The 26,815-nt window shown below is 37.3% G+C and overlaps 1 protein-coding gene across 4 annotated transcripts in view; it reads left to right on the forward strand.

Moving 5' to 3' along the window:
* GCC2 (GRIP and coiled-coil domain containing 2) overlaps positions 1–26,815 on the forward strand; it is a 62,291-nt gene that overhangs the window by 28,400 nt on the left and 7,076 nt on the right. For all 4 annotated transcript variants that reach the window (XM_031008188.3, XM_031008186.3, XM_031008189.3 and 1 more), the window contains 15 exons: positions 936–1,036; positions 1,154–1,252; positions 7,090–7,209; positions 7,681–7,845; positions 8,455–8,559; positions 9,541–9,703; positions 10,164–10,264; positions 10,359–10,436; positions 11,039–11,176; positions 12,226–12,347; positions 14,366–14,542; positions 17,119–17,336; positions 19,832–20,026; positions 21,505–21,644; positions 24,078–24,279. In XM_031008188.3, the coding sequence (XP_030864048.3) occupies positions 936–1,036; positions 1,154–1,252; positions 7,090–7,209; positions 7,681–7,845; positions 8,455–8,559; positions 9,541–9,703; positions 10,164–10,264; positions 10,359–10,436; positions 11,039–11,176; positions 12,226–12,347; positions 14,366–14,542; positions 17,119–17,336; positions 19,832–20,026; positions 21,505–21,644; positions 24,078–24,279 (2,124 nt within the window). The remainder of the gene's footprint in view (positions 1–935; positions 1,037–1,153; positions 1,253–7,089; positions 7,210–7,680; positions 7,846–8,454; positions 8,560–9,540; positions 9,704–10,163; positions 10,265–10,358; positions 10,437–11,038; positions 11,177–12,225; positions 12,348–14,365; positions 14,543–17,118; positions 17,337–19,831; positions 20,027–21,504; positions 21,645–24,077; positions 24,280–26,815) is intronic.

The raw sequence follows: 26,815 nt of genomic DNA on the forward strand, positions 1-26,815 counted from the left end.
GGACCGGGTGGTTTAATTTTTTTATTTTAGAGGGGCAGTGTGGTTTAATTTTTTATTTTATGGGAAGAATAACAGCATGTTTAAGATGTTCACCTGTCCCCTACCCTCTTTAACTGCTTTCACTATTTGTTCCTGGCCTTAATTTCTTGATGATAATTTTTCTTGTTGCATGTTTATAAAATATTAGGAAAAAATCGACTAGAAAGGGGAAAATTATTGCTGCAGAAGGAGGAGGGAGAATTGTTGCTCTGATGCTTGAGTAGGTAATGAGACGCAGGATGAAATGCAGATGTGGAACAATTGGCCTTTGCTCCACACACAGACACTTCACTATGGCAGCCAGAGGGAAGGCACCGGTGCAAGTAAATTAATAGGCCAGGACAGAAATTCAGATCATAACTGAATTTTTAGAAACAAATACCAAGAAGTCCTGAACTCAGGAGTTCAAGCTAAAGAAGTTAACAGAGAGATCAATATTGGATAGGTAAAACATATTACAGGTTTAGTTGTGAAAATCAGACCCAGCAGCCAAGAGGAGGAGTGCACTTATGGAGCATAAATGTTGATCTGCATCTGATATCTCCGATACTTGATCCTAATTTGCACGCTATCACCTAAAGTCCTAGCATACCTGCATTTCCAGGAAATCTAATGAGAAAGAAGTCCTGAAAGCCTCTAATTCCTAGAAACATATGAAACGGCTAGAAAAAAGTAGACTACTTTGGAGGATTAAAGACAATGGAAACTTTTTACATTGTTTGCCTCACATAATGAATAAAATTCCACTTTAAAAAATGATATTACTGTTTTTACTGCTTATTTTAATATCAAATTACCAATTTTGTGCTCCCAAATAATCTAGGGCTAAAATAAGCAAGTAATTTGAATTTTTTCCTTTTGAGTTTGTATGTAATCCATTTATTTTCTATTTTTAGAAAATCTGGAAAAAGAATGCAAAGAAAAGGAGGAGAAAATAAATAAGATAAAATTAGTTGCCGTAAAGGCAAAGAAAGAACTAGATTCCAGCAGAAAAGAGGTGAGCTGACTTTAAAAATGTAAGATTCAGGAATCTTACATTTTTAAAAATCAAGAGTTTTTCTATCCATTAAAAAAAAAACAAAAACCTCTTTAATTTTACTTGTGTTTAAAACAGACCCAGACTGTGAAGGAAGAACTTGAATCTCTTCGATCAGAAAAGGACCAGTTATCTGCTTCCATGAGAGATCTCATTCAAGGAGCAGAAAGCTATAAGGTAAAAAATAGTCATTTTAATAACAAGTTATAAAAGTTGTAATAATAACTTCTAAGTTAAGAAATGTAGTAGAAATGTAAAACTATTGTCAACAAAACAGTCACCTTGTATTTTTTAGTAAATCTTTATTCTGTTTTGGGGTGCAATGTAATAGATTCCTAATATCAAGATTTTCAAGTGGTTAAGCTTTAAATAGTGGCTTGCTTTTTTTTTTTTTTTTTTTTTTTTTTTTTGATGAAGTCTCTCTCTGTCGCCCAGGCTGGAGTGCAGTGGCTCAATCTTGGCTCACTGCACCCTCTGCCCCCAGGTTCCAGCAATTCTCCTGCCACAGGCTCCCGAGTAGCTGGGACTACAAGTGTGCGCCACCATGCCCGGCTAGTTTTTGTATTTTTAGTAGCGACGGGGTTTCACCATGCTGGCCAGGCTGGTCTTGAACTCCTGACCTCGTGATCCACCTACCTCGGCCTCCCAAAGTGCTAGGATTACAGGCATGCGCCACCACACCTGGCCTAAATAGTGCCTTTAAATTGTTGTTTATAAAAGTAAAATTTTGTTTTGGGATTTCCTAATAAAATCAGTAACAAAAAGATAACCTATTCCTACTGTGATTATTTAATATTGTTATGGCCAAGTGAATAAACCTGAAGCTTAAACAAGGTGAAGCATTGTTATTTGGACGCAATATGCTTGTTTACCTTAGTAACATGAAAATGTATTATTAAAAAGATAAGAATTAAAAATTAAAGTATGTTTACCTTAGTAACATGAAAATGTATTATTAAAAAGATGAGAATTAAAAATTAAAGTACAACAAAATCACTGAATGCAAGATAAACATCACTACATTTCTTCAGGTATTCATTCAGCAAATGTTATGTGGCAGACTGACTTCTGAGTTCTGGGGCAGGTTGGAGGCCAACCAAATAGACTGAGTTCCTATCCTCTTAGGACTTAAAAAAATCCCAATGGCAATAACAGGCAAACATACAAAAATAGAAGATACATACTATGTAGAAAAGTAAGGTGGGTACGGAGAAGAGAGTGAGTGGTAATCAGGCGGGATTTGATGAAAAAATATATCCCACAGCAGCCATAAAATCCAATCTTAGGAAGCACTTAAATGAGAAGTTTTGGCACTTAATGAAGAAAACTGCAAAACTTATATAGGATGACTATTATTTGAACTATCAATTCTCAGATTGGTTTATAAATTCTAAGAGAAATTCATTGAAAATTGTAGTTTTTTTTGGCTGGATCTTGACAGAATTCTAAGTTTTAAGTAAAAACTAGCAAGAGTAGCTAAATTTTTTTTTAAATGAAAAGAAAAAAGTGACATCCTACTCAAAGAGACACTGAAACTTATCACACAGTTACAGTAATGTGGTAGAATTCTGATGCAAGAATGGTACAGATTAATGTAGCAGAAGAGATAGATATTTCTGCATAACAACAAACAGGTGCCAGGCTCTCTTCTAAGCACTTTACATATCTCAATACACTTAATTCTCAAAACAACCCCCAAGTATATTAGCATCAACACTTTACAAGTGAGGACTCTGAGGCATAAATAGATGAAGGAACTCAAAGTCACAGACTCCGATTTCTTAAGAGACCTCAGGGTCACAGAACAAGTAATAGAGCAGAGCTGAAATTTTAATTCAGGGAGTCTCGTTCCAGATCTATTGTTTCATCAACTAAGCTATACCATCTCAGTAAAGTTTGAAACAGAAACCAATGAAGAAAGAAATTCCTTCTAAGGAATTAGGTTTTTATTTCACTCCACATACCAAAATGTATTCTGAATGGATTAAAAAATTTTGTGAAAAATATTTTTTAAAAACCTAGAATGAAATACTTGATCCTTTAACTGACTTCTGCATACAAAAGACTTTTTCAAACTTTAGATACTAAATTTCGGCCAGGTGCAGTTGCTCACGCCTGTAATTCTAGCACTTTGGGAGGCCAAGGTGGGTGAGTCACTTGAGGCCAGGAGTTTGAGATCAGCCTGGCCAACACAGCGAAACCCTGTCTGTACAAAATATACAAAATTTAGCTGGGCATGGTGGCACACACCTGTAGTCCTAGCTACTCTGATGGCCGAGGCACGAGAATCACTTGAACCTGGAAGGTGGCAGTTGCAGTGAGCGGAGATTGTACCACTGCACCCCTACCTAAAGTATTTTAACAAATTACAAAGGAAAAAATTGATAGATTTAACTATTTGAAATTGATATGCCTGGTCTACCTCTGGAAGAAATTAATAGATTATAGGGTCTCTTAAAATGTAAAGAAGCAAGTTCCTCTTGTAACTTGCTCTTATGAAGAAGCCCATATATAAATTTTAAATGGGTTTTTTAATGGATTTGTAAGATCTTTGTATATAAACATACTAATTCTTTGTCATGTATAAATTTAAATTTTCAAATTTCATTACCATATTTTCATATGTAATATAAACTTACGTATAAAAATGTGACAGGATTTAAGGTAGAACCAGAGGTGCTGAAATGTTTAAGAATGTTGATCACTTTTAAAAACACATGTACCTACGCTCTATTAGGTTCTTCAGGATGCATCATTATAAAGATACTGAGTAATTTTTGGAGTTTGTTAATTTGGCTAGTTTTTTCAGTGTTCATATCACTTGTAATAACTTGTATCGGTTTATTAAAAGATCTGAACACACAGGAGTCCTAGAGGGACAATAATTTGTAATTATTTAGATGTTTAGAAGTGTCTACCCTACATAAGGAAAGTAGACTCTTGTATGCATGGCATTCATTTTTGTTCCAAGACTCCCCTTAGGAATAATACTTGATTAAAATCAGAATTTCCCAAAGGGAGCCATTATTTATTATGCCTTGGCATAGCAATTCAGTTTTTACAGCTATTGACAGCAGTTGGAACCAGAATGAGTAAAAATGAAGAAGGCCAGATAGAGACTAAGAGGATAAATATCTCTGATTTCTAGAGGAGCCTACCCAAATACTAAACAAGCACAGGATCTTCTTTCTATGGAAAAGAAAAGACCCTAGTGATACCTCAACCCTGTATGCATGTGTGCCAAGAAGTAGCAGACTCAGATAAATAAACATAGAAAAACATACTTTGGGAAGCCGTGGCTTGAGGATTGCCTGAGGTCAGGAGTTCGAGACCAGTCTGGCCACATGGTGAAACCCCATCTCTACTAAAAAATACAAAAAAATTAGCTGGACGTGGTGGCTGAGGTAGGAGAATTGCTTGAACCAGGGAGGTGGAGGCTGCCGTGAGCTGAGATCGCGCCACTGCACTCCAGCCTAGCGACAGAGTGAGACAACGTCTCAAAAAAAATAAAAAATAAGCCAGATTCCAGATTCCCAAGTCTTGTCTTCTGCCACTGAAATCAGTAAATGGACAGACTATAAAATCAAAATTCAGATTGTAACAGTCAGCCACCAGTTGAGTCAAATAATTGACCATGTGTAAGTGAGAATTAGAAACAAAAGTGCATTAGTCAAGGATCCGATCTGGGAAGCAAGAGCCGGGCATGGTGGCTCACACCTTTTATCCTAGCACTTTGGGAGACCTAGGCAGGCAGATTGCCTGAGCTCAGGAGTTTGAGACCAGCCTGGGCAACATGGTGAAACCCTGTCTCTACTAAAACTGCAAATATTAGTTGGCTGTAGTGGCACACACCTATAGTCCCAGCTACTTGGGAGGCTGAGGGAGGAGAATCGCTTGAACCCAGGAGACAGAGGTTACAGTGAGCTGAGGTTGCGCCACTGCACTCCAGCCTGGGCGACAGAGCAAGACCCCGTCTCAAAAAAAAGATTTCACAAGCACGATCCAAAAGAGCGTAAATGCCACACAAGACCCAGCAGAGGCCGGGCTCAGTGGCTTATGCCTCTAATTCCAACACTTTGGGAGGCTTGAGGCATGCGGATCACCTGAGGTCAATTCAAGACCAGCCTGGCCAACATGGTGAAACCCCATCTCTACTAAAAATATAAAAATTAGCCAGGTGTGGTGGCACATGCCTGTAATCCCAACTACCCCGGAGGCTGAGGCAGGAGAATCATTGGAACCCGGGAGGCGAAGGCTGCAGTGAGCCAAGGTCGCGCCACTGCACTCCAGCCTGGCAACAGAGCGAGACTCCATCTCAAAAAAAAAAAAAAAAAACACCCCACCAGAGAAGCCTGCGGAGGTGAGCCAAGGACACAAGAGGTCCAGGTCCACAGGCAGGCACTGCCAGGCTTCACAGTCCTCTTGGTTAATGTCGTTTCTCTTTTATACATAATATCTCAGTGGAACTTCCAAATATAAACTTTGCAAGAAAACATAAACAGTGTGCTAGCAATAAAACCATAATTAGATACCACCTCACATCAGTCAGGATGGCTACTATTAAAAAGTCAAAAAAATAGCAGGTGCTGGTAAGGTTGCAGAGAAAAAGGAACACTTACACTTTTGGTGGGAGTGTAAATCAGTTCAGCCATTGTGGAAAACAGATTCCTCAAAGACCTAAAAACAGAAATACCATTTGACCCAGCAATCCCGTTACTGGGTATATACCCAAAGGAATGTGAGTCATTGTGTCATAAAGACACATGTACATGTATGTTCTCTGCAGCACTGTTCATGATAGCAAAGATGTGGAATCAACCGAAAGGCCTGTCAGTGGTAGATTGGATAAACAAAATTGGTATATATACACCATGGAATACTACACAGCCATAAAAAAAAATATGAGATTATGTCCTTTGCAGGGACATGTATGAAGCTGGAAGCCACTATCCTTAGCAAACTAATGGAGGAACGGAAAACTAAATACCACATGTTCTCACTTATAAGTGGGAGCTAAATGATGAGAACACATGGACACATACAGAGGAACAACAGACACTGGGGCCTAACAGAAGGTGGAGGGGTAGGAGGAGGGAGAGGATCAGGAAAAATAACTAATGGGTACTAGGCTTAATACTTGGATGGTGAAATAATCTGTACAACAAACCCCTGTGACACAAGTTTGCCTACATAACAAACCTGCACATGTACCCCTGAACTTAAAAGTTAAAAATTTTTTTAAAAACACCATTTTGCTAGTAATTTTGCAGGCACATTTATGGGAAGAATAGAAGTTTTCCAGAAACAAAGGCAAAAACAGGATTTATAAGGAAGGAGAGAGAAAAACATAAAGAACTACACGCAGTCTCGAAACTGAATCTCATTTACATATTTTGGTGGATAACCTAATTAGCTTGGGTGTGGCAAAAAAGTCTGATCATTCTGTCCTTCAGTAGGCCAACTAGGAATATCAAAGAAAATTCAGTTGTCTTTGGATTCTTCAGGAAATATTGAAAGTGTCACTGCAGAGTGTGAGAGACTAAATCTATGAATGTCTTCCAGTGTTCTTTCATTAGCACCTTTACCTTATATTAGGTCAGGCCTGGAATATTTCTCTCATTAGAATTCTTCAGGTGGAGTTAGGTATCCAGGTTAAACTTTTTATCCTCTGTCCTTAAATTGTGTTTATTAAACGTTTTATCTATCCTTAAATTGTGTTTACATTTCAGAAGCTCATTTTTGTTAATGAGTAGAATATTTAACCTTGGAGCTATTATATTGTTTATATTTAAAATTTTCTTCTTCTTTCATATATTTCCCCCACTCTCCAATACTAAAAGTTACCCAAAATGTGCTAATTTTATTACCTAATGCCAGTTAGGTATTCTGTTCAACTTGGGTAAATATTTTAAGCATCCAGAATGGACTCATGAATCTTAAGGTGGCTTGATGATGAAGTCTGACCTGTTGAATGCAAAATAATATACCAAAGTTAAATCCTTCTTTTATTGAAGAATCTTTTATTAGAATATGAAAAGCAGTCAGAGCAACTGGATGTGGAAAAAGAACGTGCTAATAATTTTGAGCATCGTATTGAAGACCTTACAAGACAATTAAGAAATTCGACTTTGCAGGTAATTTTTTAATAAATCCAAAAATGAAAACTGTAACAGGTATATTTTAATCTCAATACTTTTTGCATAAAAAATTTAAAAAATATAGTCGGAAACAGAATTTATTCCCGCCCCCACTTTACCCTCCTTCCCACTTAGGAGAGAAGAATAAGACGAAACAGCTAGCAACTATCTTGCTTATTATTCTAATCTCAGTTCCCCTAGAGGGTTGTTTGTTTGTTTGGGGGTTTGTTTGTTTTTCATTTCTGCTCTTTGCTCTGCCAGTGCACCTGGTCTCTTGTAAGGTTTACCATATTAGTATTTCAATGACAGATTTTAAAACTGATTCTTAATATTATCGTTCTGTAGCATGGACTTGGAAATCTTCATTTGTCACACTATGCCAATATTCTCATTAATGTACCTGTTCATTCTTCCTCTGCTGTATATGTTTTCTGCATGTTTATAGTAATGAATCATTTGTCATTTCAGTGTGAAACAATAAATTCTGATAATGAAGATCTCCTGGCTCGTATTGAGACACTACAGTCTAATGCCAAATTATTAGAAGTACAGATTTTAGAAGTCCAGAGAGCCAAAGCAATGGTAGACAAAGAATTAGAAGCTGAAAAACTTCAGAAAGAACAGAAGATAAAGGTAAAAACAATCCTATGAGATTGATTCACATATATATGATGCATTTACCAATATATTATTTAAATGAAGGGAAGACTTACTAAGAGTAGCATTTATGAATACAGCAGAGTTCATTAATTCCTTAATACCAACCATAAATTTGAGAATCCATGCTGTGATTTGGGGTGTATATATTTTAAACATTGAAATATTACCAAACTTTTTGTATTTTAGCGTGTCAGATTTATTTTATTTTATTTTTTTGAGACGGAGTCTCGCTCTGTCGCCCAGGCTGGAGTACAGTGGCGCAATCTCAGCTCACTGCAAGCTCCACCTCCCGGGTTCATGCCATTCTCCTGCCTCAGCCTCCCGAGTAGCTGGGATTACAGGCACTCACCACCAACCCAGCTAATTTTCCGTGTGTGTTTTTAGTGGAGACGGGGTTTCACTGTGTTAGCCAGGATGGTCTCAATCTCCTGACCTTGTGATCCACCCGCCTCGGCCTCCCAAAGTGCTGGGATTACAGGTGTGAGACACCACGCCTGGCCGTCAGATTTATTTTAAAGCCCCTTAAAAATACCTTTTTAATGTTGGTTGGGTGGTGTGGGTTGTTTTTATTTTTAATTTCAGGAACATGCCACTACTGTAAATGAACTTGAAGAACTTCAGGTACAACTTCAAAAGGAAAAGAAACAGCTTCAGAAAACCATGCAAGAATTAGAGCTGGTTAAAAAGGTAAAATAAAACACTAGGATCAAAATTGATGTAATATTCACATTGTTCTGTTTTGTTGTTCTGTTTGTTCTGTTCTCTCTGCAATCTCACTCTGTGGCCCAGGCTGGAGTGCAGTGGCATGATCTTGGCCCACTGCAACTTCCACCTCCCGAGTTCAAGCAGTTCTTGTGCCTCAGCCTCCCAAGTAGCCGAGATTCCACGCATGCGTCACCACACCCGGCCAATTTTTTGTATTTTTGGTAGAGATGGAGTTTCACCAATTTGGTTAGGCTCGTCTGGAACTCCTGACCTCAAATGATCCGCCCATCTCAGCCTCCCAAAGTGCTAGGATTACAGGTGTGAGCCACCGCACTCAGCCTGCATTGTTAAACTATTCTATACATGTTGAAAAGGAATATTTTAGAATGTTACTTGTGGTACTAAAATAATGCTTTATAAATTATTTGCTCAAAAAATTGGAAATTTAACTTACTTCTCTAAGTACCAGTCCTTTCAGAAGAATCTAGGCTCCTGAGTTACAAGATTTTGGTTTGACAGTTCGTTTTGTATACATGATTGTTGTATGACACATTAAGATTTAATTAATGTCAAGGCTTGAAATTTGTATTATACTTAAAACTTTGGCTGACTTTACTCCTTCAAAGATGAGGCTAAAAAGAAATGTACTATAAGAGCCACTTGACATATTAGTATTTTATAAATAAGAGCTCCACAAGCTACAGCTGCTAGTTGTAGTTAGTTATAATGAAATAAAATGAAACTAAGAAAGTTGGGTTAAACTATTAGAAAATATTTTGTAAAATTAAAAACTAGAAAATATCCAACTCCTCATTTCTTTGTTACACTGTAAACGATTTCAGTATTACAGAAAAGCACCCATTTATTGCTGTGGCATCATTTTAGCAATTTTACAAATGAAAAAAAAATTTACAAATGAACTGATCTACTATTGTGTAAATCTTTTACTTATAAAATGTGCAGGATGCCCAACAAACCACATTGATGAATATGGAAATAGCTGATTATGAACGTTTGATGAAAGAACTAAATCAAAAGTTAACTAATAAAAACAACAAGATAGAAGATTTGGAGCAAGAAATAAAAATTCAAAAACAGAAACAAGAAACCCTACAAGAAGAAATAAGTGAGTTAAAGAAAATTCACTTTACTTTTTAATTATTTCATCATAACAACTTGATTTGGTGGGGGGCATTACTTGTTTATTTCACCAGTCTTTCACTGTCAGTCAGGTGTTTAACACAGTGATAAATGTTACTGGGGACCCAGAATGGGTGTAAGACTGTTTGCCATTAAGATGTTTGTAGTCCACATTTATTCACTTTAACATTTCTTAAGTACCTTGCTGTTTCCTGGTCTGGGTTAACTAAGATTGTCTATGGGTTGTAATTGTTACAGCCAGGAGTTGGGTACAGTAGAGTTTATGGCACTGTTGTTACTACTGTCACATATGTTTGAAGTATTCCATAATAAAAAGCTAAAACAGGCTTAAAGACAAGCCAATACAAAGAAGACATATTTGTGTATTTAAATTCACTGATAAAAATTGTTACATCTTTTTCTGCTGAAATTATTTCTTGTGCTAGCTTCATTACAGTCTTCAGTACAACAATATGAAGAAAAAAACACCAAAATCAAGCAATTGCTTGTGAAAACCAAAAAGGAACTGGCAGATTCAAAGCAAGCAGTACGTTAATTTTTCAGTTTCATATTTAGTACTTATTCATAATTTATTTATGAGTAACATTAAAAAAAATTTAACCAAGATTCTCATTCTATAGGAAACTGATCACTTAATACTTCAAGCATCTTTAAAAGGTGAGCTGGAGGCAAGCCAGCAGCAAGTAGAAGTCTATAAAGTAAGGGTTTTACTTTTTAAGATTAAAAAAATGTTTTTTCATGTAGAAGTGAGGTACCATTTAGAGATTTTATTAATTATCCTATAACGATATCTAGAAAGATTCCTCAACATTTTGAGGAAGTTACAACAATAAATCAAGTCTGGCATATAACTGGAGTATATTGTTTAGCTCAAGCTAGATTATTTTCATGTATTTGGAAATTCGTAATATACTATAGAATAGTGCAAAATAAAATAAGCCTGCATCTGAACTTAATGCTGTTGCAGTCACAAGGAACAGTTTATAAAATGATTTTATACGTTTGCTATGTTTGTGTATATTTTTATATATATAATGTCTTGAAGTATTTAAACATTGTATGTTAAATATGTAGTCTGGGATTTTCTTTTTTTTGAATTGATGTTGGTTTAAGAAAAGATAACTTAGACAATGTTCTACTTGTCTCTACTTTTTCAATAATAATACATAAAAATATTTCACTACTTAATTATGCCTTATATGTACTTATGTCTCAAACCTAAAGTTTGTATTTTAAGGAAAACCTCTTTAACTAGTGAAGATAGGATTTGCTAAAGCTAAATTTAAAGATTTACCCCCAGATACAGCTGGCTGAAATAACATCAGAGAAGCACAAAATCCACGAGCACCTGAAAACCTCTGCGGAACAGCACCAGCGTACGCTAAGTGCATACCAGCAGAGAGTGACAGCACTACAGGAAGAGAGCCGTGCTGCCAAGGTGCGTTCTTCAGGGCAGCCACAGCAAGCCACTGGGATTTTATTATCAGCTAGTCATTGGTTTACTCCAGGGCTGTGCTCTGCCTTTTTAGTATTTTCCTGTTAAGAGCACTTACTAGATTAAAACCTGTTCAGTTAATCTGGCTTTAACCCCAATCCCATGCCAACCCTAATCGTAAGTTGGATCACCTTTTTTGCCAAAAGGAAAAACATGATGTTTTTTCCATTTCAATCTTGTTTTGCAATTTATGTGTCACTTATTTATACAACTTTTTTTATTAGAAACGTGTTACAGTTCTTAGGGCTAAATGATTATAAAATAACATTTTAATAGCATGGCTGTGGGGGCCTACTTTCTTGTCATCATCCAAAACAGAGACAGTGCAGTGGTTGTGTTAGATGCAGGTCTTATTTAAGCAATCATGGCAACACTGTTGTGGGAGTTTACAGATCACTTCAAGAAAGTGGAAGACCTAGAACTTAACACTTAACCACCCTGTTTTGAAAACTGAAGTTCAAATAACTTAATTTCTGAGTTAATTTTTCTCAAATTTATAAAAAGAGGGGATATCATAAGAGAAAATGTTTATAAAGTTCCAAAAGCACATAGTGTCACTATAAAATGTATGGTTAGTAAATTAATCTACCAGGGTAGAAGACATGGTAGAAACAGATCTCTTATCAGAATATATGTATTATTGAGAGGGCTTTAAAAAGTGTAAGGCCTCCCAACATGAAGACCTGATAAATGTTGGAGGCAATGGATATCCTAATTACCCTGATTTGCTTATTAGACATTGTATGCATCCATCAAAATATCACATGCACCCCATAAATATGTACAATTATGTATCAATTAAAAAGAAAATTTTTTAAGTGTAAAGCCAACAGAAGTATGCTTTTTAGCAAGGTTAATCAAGAAACCAAAAAGAATGTCAGCCATTTTTCTCATTTTCAAAAACAGGTTTTTATCTCAATTTGTTAATCTCTGAAAGAAAATAGAACGTCCCTGTTACAATAGAAAACGTTTCTCTCTTTTAAATGTTATAGGCAGAACAAGCTACTATAACCTCTGAATTCGAGAGCTACAAAGTCCGAGTTCATAATGTTCTAAAACAACAGAAAAATAAATCTATGTCTCAGGCTGAAACTGAGGGCGCTAAACAAGAAAGGTAAAGTCTAAATTAAATATGCAGAGTTTTCCTCCCACAATGCAGGTTCTTCACCAAGTAGATTGAAAATCCTATTATGATTTTTTTTTTTTTTTTTTTTTTTGAGACAGACTTTCGCTCTTGTTGCCCAGGCTGGAGTACAGTGGTGCAATCTCAGCTCACTGCCACTTCGCTTCCCGGGTTCAAGCGATTCTCCTGCTTCAACCTCCTGAGTAGCTGGGATTACAGGCATGTACCATCATACCCAGCTAATTTTTGTATTTTTTATTAGAGACGGGGTTTCACCATGTTGGCCACGCTGGTCTCAAACTCCTGACTTCAGATGATCCACCCGCTTCAGCCTCTCAGAGTGCTGGGATTACGGACGTGAGCCACAGCACCCGGCCTAAAATTCTATTATGATTTTTAACTGTGAAATTATGTATATTGTTACCAAAGAGAACAGAATTTCTTGGCTTCACTGTGTCTGCAGACAGTAACAGGGAAACTTCATTACAAAGAACACTGTTGCAAACTCTAAAATTAGATGTTAAAGTGCACAGTGAAGCCAGGATATGAGATAATAGGCTAACAGTTCAATCTTAATAAGATCTTGTCGTGGTAGAAATACAGGCATTAAAATTCCATTATGATTTGTTTTTCCAATTTTGAAAATTTAGAAGTAAAAATTAAAATGCTAAGTATACTTATTTGCCATTAATTTAGTTAAACAGAAGTTGCTTTAAAATGTTCCACTTATTTCAAAAACTTTAAATTTAGTACTGAATTTTGGTCTAGAATTAAACTTTTCTTATTTATGACCATTTCAGTTCTATTTGAATGGTATATTATTTATGCTGCTTTGAAACTAGCATACAGATCCTCTTTGTACTGGGAGTAAGAGAGAAAGAGGGCATTCCATGGCATCTGTGTTGAGCGGTTCAGTATTCAAAGCAGTTTTACATCTGGCTCTTACTGTTCTAAACAAGACTAATTATTCTGAAATTTTTGTATGTTTATGTTTCTGTTACTTTCATTTAGGAATCTATTAAATATAGAGACTGTAGATTGAAACATGGTATTTTCTTTCCAGTAGCTCATTATATAAAGGGGAAATTAGATACTGATACATTTCATAAATATAAATGTCACCATTTTCAAGAGCCATTTTTGACCATGCCTAAATTTTGAGTTCACATTACATGAATGTAAATGTTTTGTGTTCCTTCTACTTTCTTATAATATAAATACGTTTTTTTAAAAAAGAAACTAATAGTGTATTGTACTCATTGTGGCAGAATCAGGATTTTAACTATCTCCACCTAGTGTTTTTTCCAAGTCTAAAAAGACCTGCTCTTCTTCAGGGATTATCTTTCACTGTAACTTGGTCTGACATACCATTCTTATAACAACAATTTAAGAACTATGTGAGTGCGCCGGGCATGGCGGTTCACACCTGTAATCCCAGCACTTTGGGAGTCCAAGGCTGGCGGATCACCTGAGGTCAGGAGTTCAAGACCAACCTGACCAACATGGTGAAACGCTGTCTCTACTAAAAATAAAAAATTAGCTGAGCGTGGTGGTGGGTGCCTGTAGTCCTAGCTACATGGGAGGCTGAGGCAGGAGGATCACTTGAACCTGGGAGGCGGAAGCTGCAGTGAGCCAAGATTGAGCCACTGCACTCCAGCCTGGGCAACAGAGCCAGACTCCATCTCAAAAAAAAAAAAAATAGTGTGAGGTTTTTTCTTTAACTGACATAGTCTTGTAACATAAATAGGCTATTTTGATGCCCCTTTTTGAATATGAAATTCTAAATTTTAGAGAAATTTTTTGTAAATCTGTAGTGCCTAAGATTTTAAATCTGGCTATAATATCTTTTGTATTATATTTAATCCTAGTCTTGAATTCTTCTATTATATTTCCTTTATAATCATCCAAGAGTATGGCATTGAAAGGTTAAATGGTTAAACTATATTTAAAACCACAAAATCAAATTCACCTTTTTCAAAAAATTTTAAAACTGTGTATTTCTGTTTTAGGGAACATCTGGAAATGCTGATTCACCAGCTAAAAATCAAATTACAAGATAGCCAAAATAACTTACAGATTAATGTATATGAACTTCAAACATTGCAGTCTGAACATGATACACTGCTAGAAAGGCACAACAAGATGCTGCAGGAAACTGTGTCCAAAGAGGCAGAACTCCGGGAAAAGTAAGACTGTTAGCAGCACTAACGCTGTACCAGACAGCAATGTATTTCTTTGTTGAAACTTCTAATATGTTGATCCTTGAGATAAATGCAGATTAGAAAATAAAAAATAGACATTTCTAAAGGCTTGGAAACTTTGCCTTATCTACCTTAGAGCTTCGCCTTTTACATTGCTTTTGTATTTTGCATTTTTAAGAACGATTAATGTCTATCTGCTCATCCAGTATTCTGTGTCTCCTACAGCCTTCTTGGCTAGGATGTTTCTCTAAAAAAGCAAACAAAAACATACTACTTTCCAACCCAAGTATCAAATCATAAGCATTTTTTTTTCTAGAAGAAAACACCCAAATAGTTGCTAACTGAAAAAGAATATGCAACTTATCTTTGCAATTCTGTCTTCAATTTGTCATATTTTGTTCACTGTAATACTTTAAATAGACATTAGAAGTATTGGCAAAATAAATAGATTATTGTGAACAAGAAGTTTTCAACTCCTGTGATAAAGAAATTGGGTAGTAGGAGTATTAGGCTGAGGAAAAGAATTCTTCATTGAGCATCTTTTATCAAGGGTGTTAAGATAATTTTATCACAGATTTGCTTATATAATATATACCTAATCTTATGCTAATCTGAAAAATGAAAGCAGGTTTAGCTTTTTGTGGCTTCTGTCTGTTAACAGTGTAATTTGCATGTTAATCATGTAAACCAAAAGTTTTCAGGGAAGATGTACCAGTTTTCTAACTGCCTATCACCAGGGTTTACCATGAGATTATTTTATATATAGTGATGTTTGCTTGATATTCTCCAACGCTTATTCTTTTGGAAAGTTATTGCAAATTACATTGCTAACACAAATAAAGTACTGTTGATTCCTCTAAAGTAATTCAGTCTTTCAGTAAGTGTTTTTTGAGCACCTACTATGTGCCAGTCACTTTTCATAGCATTTTGAGGTATCTTTAGGAGTCTTTCCTCTTCTTCAGAAATATTAAAAACTAATGGTATTGTTACTGTCTGTGCCCAAGTAGGAAGAAATAGCCTTCTCTTTATGTAGTCTCCACTTTCAAAAAATGTTTTAATATTCATACTTTCTCTATAGCAGATTGTGAAAATGGTTCCAGAGGAATGTGATAATTAGGCTAACTAATATAATATCTGTATTACGCAGAGACTACAGTTAATATAAACACCTCTGTAACAACTGAGACAGAACAGTGAACTTCCATCAGCACAATCATTCTGATTCCAGATGGGGGGTTTAAGCGTTTAGCTTTCAAATTGGTAAATTCATAAATGTCAGTGATACTGCCTATTCGAGAATAGACACTTTACCCACCTCTAATTTTTATCCTGCTTAGACTATTTTTGTAACCTCCGATGGTTCTTCCTTTGCTTTCTTGGTAGATATTGTTTGAAAAAAATGCTTGCAGAGAAATTTGTATACACTAGTATTTTCTAGATTCATTAATCAGTATGAACTTAGTAATTAAGATTTCTTTTCTGAAACATGGTATTTTATTGCATTTCTCCTTTCAGCCACTAAACCCTGTTTGAAACCTTGTATGGTGCGCATATGTGTAGCAGGTAGAAAAAATATCTTGGAAAAGTACAGACTAAACTGTTAACAACGTTTATCCACCTGTGGAATTGGGATTTTATCCTGCCAGGCATGAGAGTAATTAATAAGGGGCTTTTACTTTTTTCTCTGACGGCTTTTGTATTTTTTAAATTTTTATGAGAGAATTGTGTGGATCCCCTGTATAAAAGGAAATTTATTTATTTTTTATTTTTATTTTTTTTACCAAAGCCAAACATATAAAACATGAAAACTACAGGTAAACCGTTAAAAGTGATGGTTCCCAAATTGTAGGCCCACTGGTTAGTTTCAGGCTGAGTACATAAAAATCACATTGAAAACTACTAAAAGTAGGGAATTCCTAGAACCACTACTGAGATCCTGATTCAGTGGGTGTAACATGAAAATTAGACGTCTCTATTGTCAACAAGGTACTCCAGTGATTCTCATGTGCAGTGAGATTTGAAACAGCTATAGTAAACCAAGTCTGTGTTTGTTGTGGTTTATGTTAATCAACTCAAAAATGGATACTTTCCTCTAAAGTTTTCTGAGTAAATCAGAAGAGTGTTGGTTTTGTTTTTTTTTTTTTAATGTTTTCAGGGTAGTAGATAAAAGGGAGATTAATCTTACATTCATGTGAGTTACCTTATATGATGATGTGAAGAAGTGGACTAATTAAAAGTATAATTATTTTATGCTTTAAATATAATCCTATTTTCTGATGAACCATGAAAGAAGTTCCTAGTCTGGACAACACAACACAGTTTCTTAACTGGGGTTCTTCATCTGAAATGTGTAACACAGATTATTTGAACTAGATGACAGCCAGTGTCAGTTCTCATCAAGTTATTTCACAATGAGTACAGTGTAGGTATGTAGGAGAGAAGTTGATTCATACATTCAGTAGAGGTCTTAGAGCTAATTCTCTTGCAGAACCCAGTTGAGAAAGGCTAAGTCAGCATATAAAGTTGAAAGATCTTCTGTAACTAAGTTTCTCGTCTTTCAGATTGTGTTCAGTACAATCAGAGAACATGATGATGAAATCTGAACATACACAGACTGTGAGTCAGCTAACATCCCAGAACGAGGTCCTTCGAAATAGCTTCCGAGATCAAGTGCGACATTTGCAGGAAGAACACAGAAAGACAGTGGAGACATTACAGCAGCAGCTCTCCAAGATGGAAGCACAGCTCTTCCAGCTTAAGAATGAACCGACCACAAGAAGTATGTATGTACACATGGAAATATTAGTTGTTCATGTTTTCATGCATTTGTCTCTTAAATACATTCTTCACAAATTCATAAGAAAGAAAATTTACTAGGTGTCACCAGTGTCAAATCTGTGATTAATGAATTTTGGATTTGCTTACTAGAAAGATAATTGAACCATCTGAATCCTTCCCTCTTCATTATACTTAGAGAAGTCTGTATAACCTCTGAGAATGCTGACTTTGATGTATTCCTTACCCTCAATGGAAAGGAGTATTTCTTTTTCTCTGACTTAAACATCCTCTGTCAGTCTCATGACATGTCTTTTTTTTGAGACGGAGTCTCACTGTGTCGCCCAGGCTGGAGTGCAGTGGCGCGATCTCGGCTCACTGCAAGCTCCACCTCCCGAGTTCATGCCATTTTCCTGCCTCAGCCTTCCGAGCAGCTGGGACTACAGGTGCCTGCCACCAGGCCAGCTAATTTTTTGTATTTTTAGTAGAGACGCAGTTTCACCGTGTTAGCCAGGATAGTCTCGATCTCCTGACCTCGTGATCCACCTGCCTCGGCCTCCCAAAATGCTGGGATTACAGGCATGAGCCACTACGCCTGGCCGACACATGTCTTAATTCTAGTATTCACCAGATTTCTTTCGTGTTCTCCGTTGTTAGACGTCAAATTTGTCTACTTTTTAAATAGAAACATTAGATAGAGCAAGGAACTTAGAAACACTCAAGCGGCACTGAATGTGTTAGAACTGCATAACCAATATAGCTTCTTTGCTTTCACATTTACAACTAGTTGGAGTTTTAGTTCAGCCACACCCAGTATCTTCCATTCTGCTACCAGGAAGAGATGGAAAAATGTCAGCCATGATGATGCAGTATTTTAGTAGCAAGTTGATGGTGTTTTGGTTTCCCATGGGAAATATTGTCACTGGAGCATTAGCAGCTATCAGTCCCTTATTAGGGTAAAAAAGCAACTTCAGAAGAATTTAACATATGCCAAAGAATCAACAAAGGAAGTAATCAGCCAGGGCAAAGGTCGCACAAGAGATTGTAATCTAGCAATCAGCAGTGGAATAAGCAGTCAGCTTACCAGAAACCCAGGAAAATGCTTCAGAAAGGGCAGTCAGGACTAAGGCAATTTAATGAAATGCAAAATAAATGAAATCTGAAGTTTAAAAATCTAGATTACAATTCTGGTTTCTAACTCAGTTATGAGACCTTGGGCAAAGTCATTAAATTTCTCTGAACTTCAGATTTTTGGAGTCAATAAACCAATACATGTCAAAGGGCCTGATAAACTTTACAGCTTAGACCAGGCGTGGTGTCTCACCCCTGCAATCTCAGCACTTTGGGAGCCAAGGCGGGTGGATCACATGAGGCCAGGAGTTTGAGACCAGTCTGAACAACATGGTGAAATCCCATCTCTATTAAAAGTACAAAAATTATCTGGGCGGGATGGCATGCACCTGGAAGTCCCAGCTACTTGTGGGGCTGAGGTGGGAGGATGGCCTGAGCCTGGGAGGCAGAGGTTGCTGTGAGCCAAGATCGTACCACTACACTCCAACCTGTGTGACAGAGTGAGACCCTGTCTCAGAAAAAAAAAAAAACACTATACAGTTTATCAGCAAACAGGAAAGTCTTGCTAGACAATGTAATTGATTAGTTCCGTGCCCTGGATTCTGGGCTCTTACCGTGTGAGCACTGTAGGTGTGAGCAGCAACAATTAAGCTGCAGAGGTAAAGGTATAAGGGCAGTGATTGAGGATGTCTGCCAAGCAGATTTCAGCAAGTGTGTTTCAAGAAGTATGCAGCAATCTGAAATACCTAATCCTGAAAAATTGCTAGAATCTAGTCTTTTAATTTTGGCCAGTATTTAGCAGTAGTTTGGCCCTGTACTCTAAATTAATAAAAAATAAGTAGTACTATATTATGAGCTGTGTTATCTAACAGTTTATCTTAGCTAGTAGCAATTAATTTATAGCTTCTATTAAAATGAGTAACGTATTTAAAAGTTTGATTACTAAGGTTTTTTGTTTGTTTTGTTTTTGAGCTGGAGTCTCACTCTGTCGCCAGGCTGGAGTGCAGTGGCGTGATCTTGGCTCACTGCAACCTCCGCCTCCTGGTTTCCAGCAATTCTCTGCCTCAGCCTCCCCAGCAGCTGGGATTACAGGCACCTGCCACCGTGCCTGGCTGATTTTTGTATTTTTAGTAGAGATAGGGTTTCACCATCTTGGCCAGGCTGGTCTTGAACTTGCTGACCTCGTGATCCACCCACCTTAGCCTCCCAAACTGCTAGGATTACAGATTTGAGCCACCACGCCTGGCTTTGATGACTAAATTTTAAGAAATGCTTTAGCAATTCTTCATACACCTTTCACTTATCTTATAGTTACTTAATTCCTCTACTCTTATCATTTGATATTTTCATTTTATTGTGTATCTCTGTAAGGCCAAATCAATAGATTTTGAACAATCTCACACTTAACCTTTAAAAAAAATCTAATAGGCCCAGTTTCCTCTCAACAATCTTTGAAGAACCTTCGAGAAAGGAGAAACACAGACCTCCCGCTTCTAGACATGCACACTGTAACCCGGGAAGAGGGAGAAGGCATGGAGACAACTGATACGGAGTCTGTGTCTTCCGCCAGCACATACACACAGTCTTTAGAGCAGCTGCTTAACTCTCCCGAAACTAAACTTGGTATGTTACTCTGTCTAAATATCTTTTTCTTATTTAATTTCACTGTCTTATTTAATTACTATTACTCTAAGTTACATATGCTTTTTTGGGCTGCTCCAATAAAATTTCTTTCAATATTCCACTACCTGTTTGTATTAGGGTTCTCTAGAGGGACAGAACTAATTGGATGGTTGGATGGATGGATGGGATGGATGGATGGATGCTTATTAAGTATTACCTTACATGATCACTACGCCATCTGCAGGCTGAGGAGCAATGAGAGCCAGTCCAAGTTCCAAAACTGAAGAACTAGGAGTGTGATGTTCAAGGGCAGGAAGCATCCAGCACAGGAGAAAGATGTAGGTTGGGAGCCTAGGCCAGTCTCGCCTTTTCAGGTTTTTCTGCCTGCTTTATATTCGCTGGCAGCTGATTAGATGGTACCTACCAGATAAACGGTGGGTCTGCCTTCCCCAGCCCACTGACTCAAATGTTAATCTCCTTTGGCAACACCCTCACAGACAACACTCAGGATTAATACTTTGCATCCTTTAATCCAATCAAGTTGACACCTAGTATTAACCATCACACTGTCCAAATGGAAAAATTATTAAACAAATCTTTTTTAAAATAAAATGCTAGCTGTTGCCCTAGGCTTGAACCATAAATAAGTGGTGGGAAGTTTATAGTCACAAATAGGTGGTGGATATTAGAAAGCAGGATGAACTATCCTCTCACCCTTCCAAGAAACTGACAGTTTCAGTTTATTTCTCTTGATGAAGTAATGCTAAATTTTTGTAGTGATGTTTTGGTATATTTTATTACCTGTAATTAATATTACTGTTCAAAATTTAGGGGGAATCTGTCATCTTCCTGAAACTTCAGAATCACCTGTAGTAAGGGTCATTTGTATTCATGGTCACTGACCACGTGGGGTAGAAGCTACAAGTCATGGTTCCTTCAGGCAAAGTTAATAGTGGTGACATGGAGGCATCATGATAGAGCAGCAGACTCCAGAAGCCAATTTGACTTTGTGATTTCTGCAAAAATTACCTCTCAACTGTGAGCCTGTTTCATCGTCTGTAAAGTTTGAATAATGATACCTACCCCGCCTGATAGAAGATTCTTATGAGGGAACATGATACGTGACCAGTAAATGTTAATGCTTTCCTTATACGTGAAATGACATAAAATCTTGGAATATTAATAGATGGGAAGAAGATGTGTAATAAAACTGTCTATAAACACAATTCTGACAGATTTCAGAACTGGGACTCATAGGGCTTTATTCCGTTAGATTACATGCTTTACAACAGAGATACTGTTTTATTTGTGTCACCTACAACATATAATCTGTTGATTGAGGTATGCTGAATAGATGAATGGCAAAGAAAGCAGACCTATAAAATATCACATAGTAAGATATTTAGATTTTTCTTATTTAGAATCTTCATCTGTAATGTACGATTTTGAAAATTAATTCTTGGAACAACATCTTGCAGAGCCTCCATTATGGCATGCTGAATTTACCAAAGAAGAATTGGTACAGAAGCTCAGTTCCACCACAAAAAGTGCAGATCACTTAAACGGCCTGCTTCGGGAAACAGAAGCAACCAATGCAATCCTTATGGAGCAAATTAAGGTGAGATCAGAAAACCTGGCCGCCGTGAAAACCGCCAGTTTGGTTTTCTTGACCCTCCATACACATGCACGATCTCAGCTCACTGCAAGCTCCACCTCTCAGGTTCACGCCATTCTGCTGCCTCAGCCTCCCGAGTAGCTGGGACTACAGGTGCCCGCCAACATGCCTGGCTAATTTCTTTGTAATTTTAGTAGAGACAGAGTTTACCATGTTAGCCAGGATGGTCTCGATCTCCTGACCTCGTGATCCACCTGCCTTGGCCTCCCAAAGTGCTGGTATTACAGGCATGAGCCACCACATCCAGCCAAAATACTTCTTTTACACCTATTACATAAAGATTATTTCTTAATTCCTACTTTTTCTAAGAAACCGTAATAGATTTAGAAACTAGAGAGATGTTCACAAATCATTGTTCACATATGCTTAAATAAAAAATGGGTGTGAGTCTTTGAATTCTAAAGATAACCAGTGAATTTAAATTATTCAACTGATATTATAGTACTGAACCACTAAACAGTTTTCAGGTGGAGTTGGCAAAGTGGCATGGGAAGTTTTTCCTGTTTAAAGTAGACACCAGAAACATCTAGGAATGTTGCAGAACAGTTGAGGATTACTCAAATGAGGTATTTCCACCCTGGCTCACTGATAAATCACCCCTCAGAATATAGTCATACTGCTTATTGAGGAGTTCTTATGACCCAGGCCCTGGGCTCTACATACATTATTTAATATCATCACTGGTTGAGAGAAAAATTGAAGCTGGTAAATGGTGGAACAAAATTCAAACTCATAGCTGTCTGAAAAGTACATGCTTTTCCCCTGTACTTTGCTGCTCCTAATAGATCTGTCCTGCCACTGTGCAAGGCCACTAGCTATCCTTGTCAGATTATTTTAAAGCTGAATTCAGTTATTTTCAGTAAATTGTATATATCATGACATTCCACCATTAAATACTTCAGTATGCATCTCTATAAAATAACATTTTCCCACTAATAAAAACATTATCATAGCTAACAAATCACTAACTAGCCCAGTAAACCTAAATGACTTATTTAAATGTTATATTTTCTTTTTTTTTGTTTTTTTTTTTTGAGATAGAGTCTCGCTCTGTCACCAGGTTTGGAGTGCAGTGGTGCAATCTCAGCTCACTGCAATTTCCGCCTCCCAGGTTCAAGCGATTCCCCTGCCTCAGCCTCCCAAGTAGCTGGGACTGCAGGCATGCACCACCATGCCCAGTTAATTTTTTTTATTTTACTAGAGACACGGTTTCACCACGTTGGCCAGGATGGTCTCAATCTCCTTACCTCGTGATCTGCCTGCCTCAGCCTCCCAAAGTGTTGGGATTACAGGCATGAGCCACCACGCCTGGCCAAATGTTATATTTTCATAAATTTATACTCTCTTCATGATTTCTTAGTCTTCTTTATTGTCACATTTTTAAATGGTCCTAGGTTTGAGGACAAAGTTCGCTAACTTTCTTGCCTAACCTAAAATGAAAATATACTAAAAGCTATGGCTTGGTTTCAACCTGGAAATCTTCCTCAAAGACTTGAACATCCTGTTACCTTTTTTATAACATTCTTTGCCTCATTTCTCTGATAGTGTTTTACATTGTCTTATATTCCTGAATTTTCACTGTGTCTGAACTTTTGTTTTGGTTAAGTGCCGTTCACTGTGGACGTCTTAACTGCCTGGGACTTCAGGAACAGGGTAGGGGCAGGGGGTTAGTGGAGGCTGCCAATGTTCCCCTCAGCCCATTTTCAGAGCCGCATGCCATACTGGCTTAGTTTCTATCGAAAGCAGAAGGCAGAGGGAACATCTTGGTACCAACCCATGGCTCCAGTTAGTTGCTCCTCATGGAGACGTTCCATCAGTTCCCCAGCTTTCAACTCCAATTTCCATGATACCCTGTGCTTCTGAGACAAGAACCCCAGTATTTGCACAGGATGCATCCTCTCCTCTTGTCAGTGATACCTGGTAAGCTGCTGGACTGACTCATTTCCACCTCTTCATCTGTTTCTCGTGAGAATTTCTTGATGTGTCTCATCTACTTTTTCTCCTCTTGTATTAGCTTGTTGCTTTTCTACTTCACCCCTCTTCCTTCCAACCCCAAATAGCTTAGGACAATGGAGTCATATAGCCCAACACTTGGTTCATATGCAGCAATCCACTTTCTAGGCAAATGCAGCTTTGAAACTATCTCATAGTTGGAGTTCCGGTTTTCATGTCAAATGGATTTTATACGGTGATGTCATAAACTCCTTTGAAATGCTTCACATGCAGCTGCTGTAGTTAACTGAATTCCTTCCTTTATTGCCATATGGAGGGAAGGGGGAAATTTGGGGGGAAGAGAAGAAAAATACATGAGTTCAGTCTGCCATATTTAATCAGAAGCTCCTAAAGCCCATTTTTAACTCATTTCTCTAACACCAGCTTCTCAAAAGTGAAATAAGAAGATTGGAAAGGAATCAAGAGCGAGAGAAGTCTGCAGCTAACCTGGAATACTTGAAGAACGTCTTGCTGCAGTTCATTTTCTTGAAACCAGGTAGTGAAAGAGAGAGACTTCTTCCTGTTATAAATACGATGTTGCAGCTCAGCCCTGAAGAAAAGGGAAAACTTGCTGCGGTTGCTCAAGGTGGGTAAAAGGAGAGTCTCAGAACTTCTGACTTCTAACTTAAACTAAACAGCCTGGTGGTTGAGAAGTTGTCTGTATGTGTAACTTTTCAATTTTGCTCATTTGAATTGGGTCTGTCATATGAGTAGGCCGTGACTAGATTTGAAAAGCTGACTTTTTAACATCTTGAGGCAACTGTAGTACATTTATATAATTTTAACGTTCAGCAAAATACAGTAAGTGCTTAGCTTGATCTTCTAGCTCTTTGAAAATTGGATTTTTATCCTGGTGTTGAGTTCTGGTGTTCAGCTGAACGTGGTTTTGTTTTAAATTCTACTTTTTAAAAAACATTTATTAGCTTGTTCCTTTTCTACTTCATCCCTCTTCCTTCCTCCAACCCCAAATAGCCTAAGACAATGGAGTCATATAGCCCAACACTTGGTCTATATACAGCAATCCACTTTCTAGGCAAATGCAGTTTTAAAACTGTGCCATAGGCCAGGCGCCGGTGGTTCATGCCTATAATCCCACCACTTTGGGAGGCCAAGGCAGGCGGATCACAAGATCAAGATACCGAGACCATCCTGGCCAACTTGGTGAAATCTCGTCTCTATTAAATATACAAAAATTAGCTGGACATGGTGGCATGCGCCTGTAGTCCCAGCTACTCAGGAGGCTGAGGCAGGAGAGTCGCTTGAACTCAGGAGGCGGAGGTTGCAGTGATCTGTCACGCCACTGTACTCCAGCCTGACGGCAGAGCAAGACTCCATCTCAAAAAAAAAAAAAAAAAAACTATGATGTAGTTAGAGTTGGTTTCCATGTCAGATGGATTAAATACTGTGATGTCATTAACTTCTTTGAAATGCTTCATATACAACTGCTATAGTTAAGTGAATTCAAGCTGCATCTTAAGAATTATGGTTTCGTTTTTGTTTTAGTTTTAAATTACTTTTATTTTTGCCATTTACAAGCACAAGGAAGACGCTATAATCTCTCTTGAGTTGTCACCCATCTCTAACAGTTTTCAACTCATGGACAATCTTTTGGCGTAAATAGGGGAGAGTTAGAGACTTAAATCCCACACATCATTTCTTTCCTCAGTGAATAATTCAATGTTTATTGGATTTCTCTGTCACCTATACCTAGTTTATGTTCATTTTGCCTGTGTTATTGTGAATGTCTTTTTATAGTATACTAAATAGGGCTCATATATTGCATTTGGTTGATGTTCCTTAAGCTTTATTTTGTTGTTGTGTTTTTGTTTGTTTGAGACATAGTGTTGCTCTGTCACCCTGGCTGGAGTGCAGTGGTCCGATCATGGCTCACTGCAACCTCCGCCTCCCGGATTCAAGTGATTCTCCTGCCTCAGCCTCCCAAGTAGCTGGGACTACAGATGCACGCCAGCTAATTTTTCTATTTTTAGTAGAGACGAGGTTTCACCATGTTGGCCAGGATGGTCTCAATCTCCTGACCTTGTGATCTGCCCGCCTTGGCCTCCCAAAGTGCTGGGATTACAGGTGTGAGCCACCACGCCCGGGCATTTTGTTGTTTTTTTATCTATAACAATTATATATATAAATATATTTTTAATGTGCCACTTATTAATTGAAGAAAGTGGTCATTTATGCTATATAGCAGTTCTATATTTGGGTTTTAATCATTACAGGGTAACACTGAACTTGTTCCAATTGCCTATAAATAGGAAGATCCAGGTGCAATTGGGTGGGATGGTGGACAAAAATACATCATAGATGGTATTGTGTGCTTTCTAAGACATCAGGAGGCCCAGAATGTCCAGACATCTTACTTTTGACTGATTGACCTTATCTAGTTGGTGCTCTTTAACATGTTCCCCATCCCCTGTAAATCCTAATAACTAAACTGATAAGAGTCATCCTCAAAATTGAGCAGGCATCTGAATCATCTGGTATACTTACTAAAATTCCAATTGCTGGTCCCCAATTTCTGACCCAAGATTCTGCATTTTTAGCAATTTGTTGCTGATACTTCTGGTCTGGGGCCCATACCTTGAGAACCCCTGGTCTAGAGGCCTGAGAAGATTCAGGCTCAATTTTTTTTACAGACATACTTCATAAGTAGTATTGATAGTTTCTTTGAATCTGGTTTTTTATAATCTTTCTAATGATGAAGGAGGAATGTTCTCAATACTGACAGTAATCTCAGTTCTTCAAACTATAGGATAGGTTTCTATAGCCACAATAGTATTTTTGTCACAAGGGCCCAAATAGAATACATCATGTATATTTTTAGTAGTTATTCAAATTACAAATTCACTGTCTTTAATTTATTCTAACAAAAGTAAACCTAATTTTATAGTTATAAAAAAGAAGAAATCTAGTCACCTAAGAGTAAAACTGCCCCTATAAAAAACAAGACAGAAATCTCAAAATTATAACTAATTTTATAGTTATAAAATTAACCAGGACTTTAAGAACATTTGCATTTTAAAATTAAAGTTTTCATTAGTTTTGAATACAACAATGATATTATCTCAAAATACTCAGCATGTCTAACAGCCCTCTTTTAAAAGCTCAGC

Source organism: Gorilla gorilla, chromosome 12 (genome assembly GCF_029281585.2).
Source record: "Gorilla gorilla gorilla isolate KB3781 chromosome 12, NHGRI_mGorGor1-v2.1_pri, whole genome shotgun sequence".
NCBI classification, from domain to species: domain Eukaryota; kingdom Metazoa; phylum Chordata; class Mammalia; order Primates; family Hominidae; genus Gorilla; species Gorilla gorilla.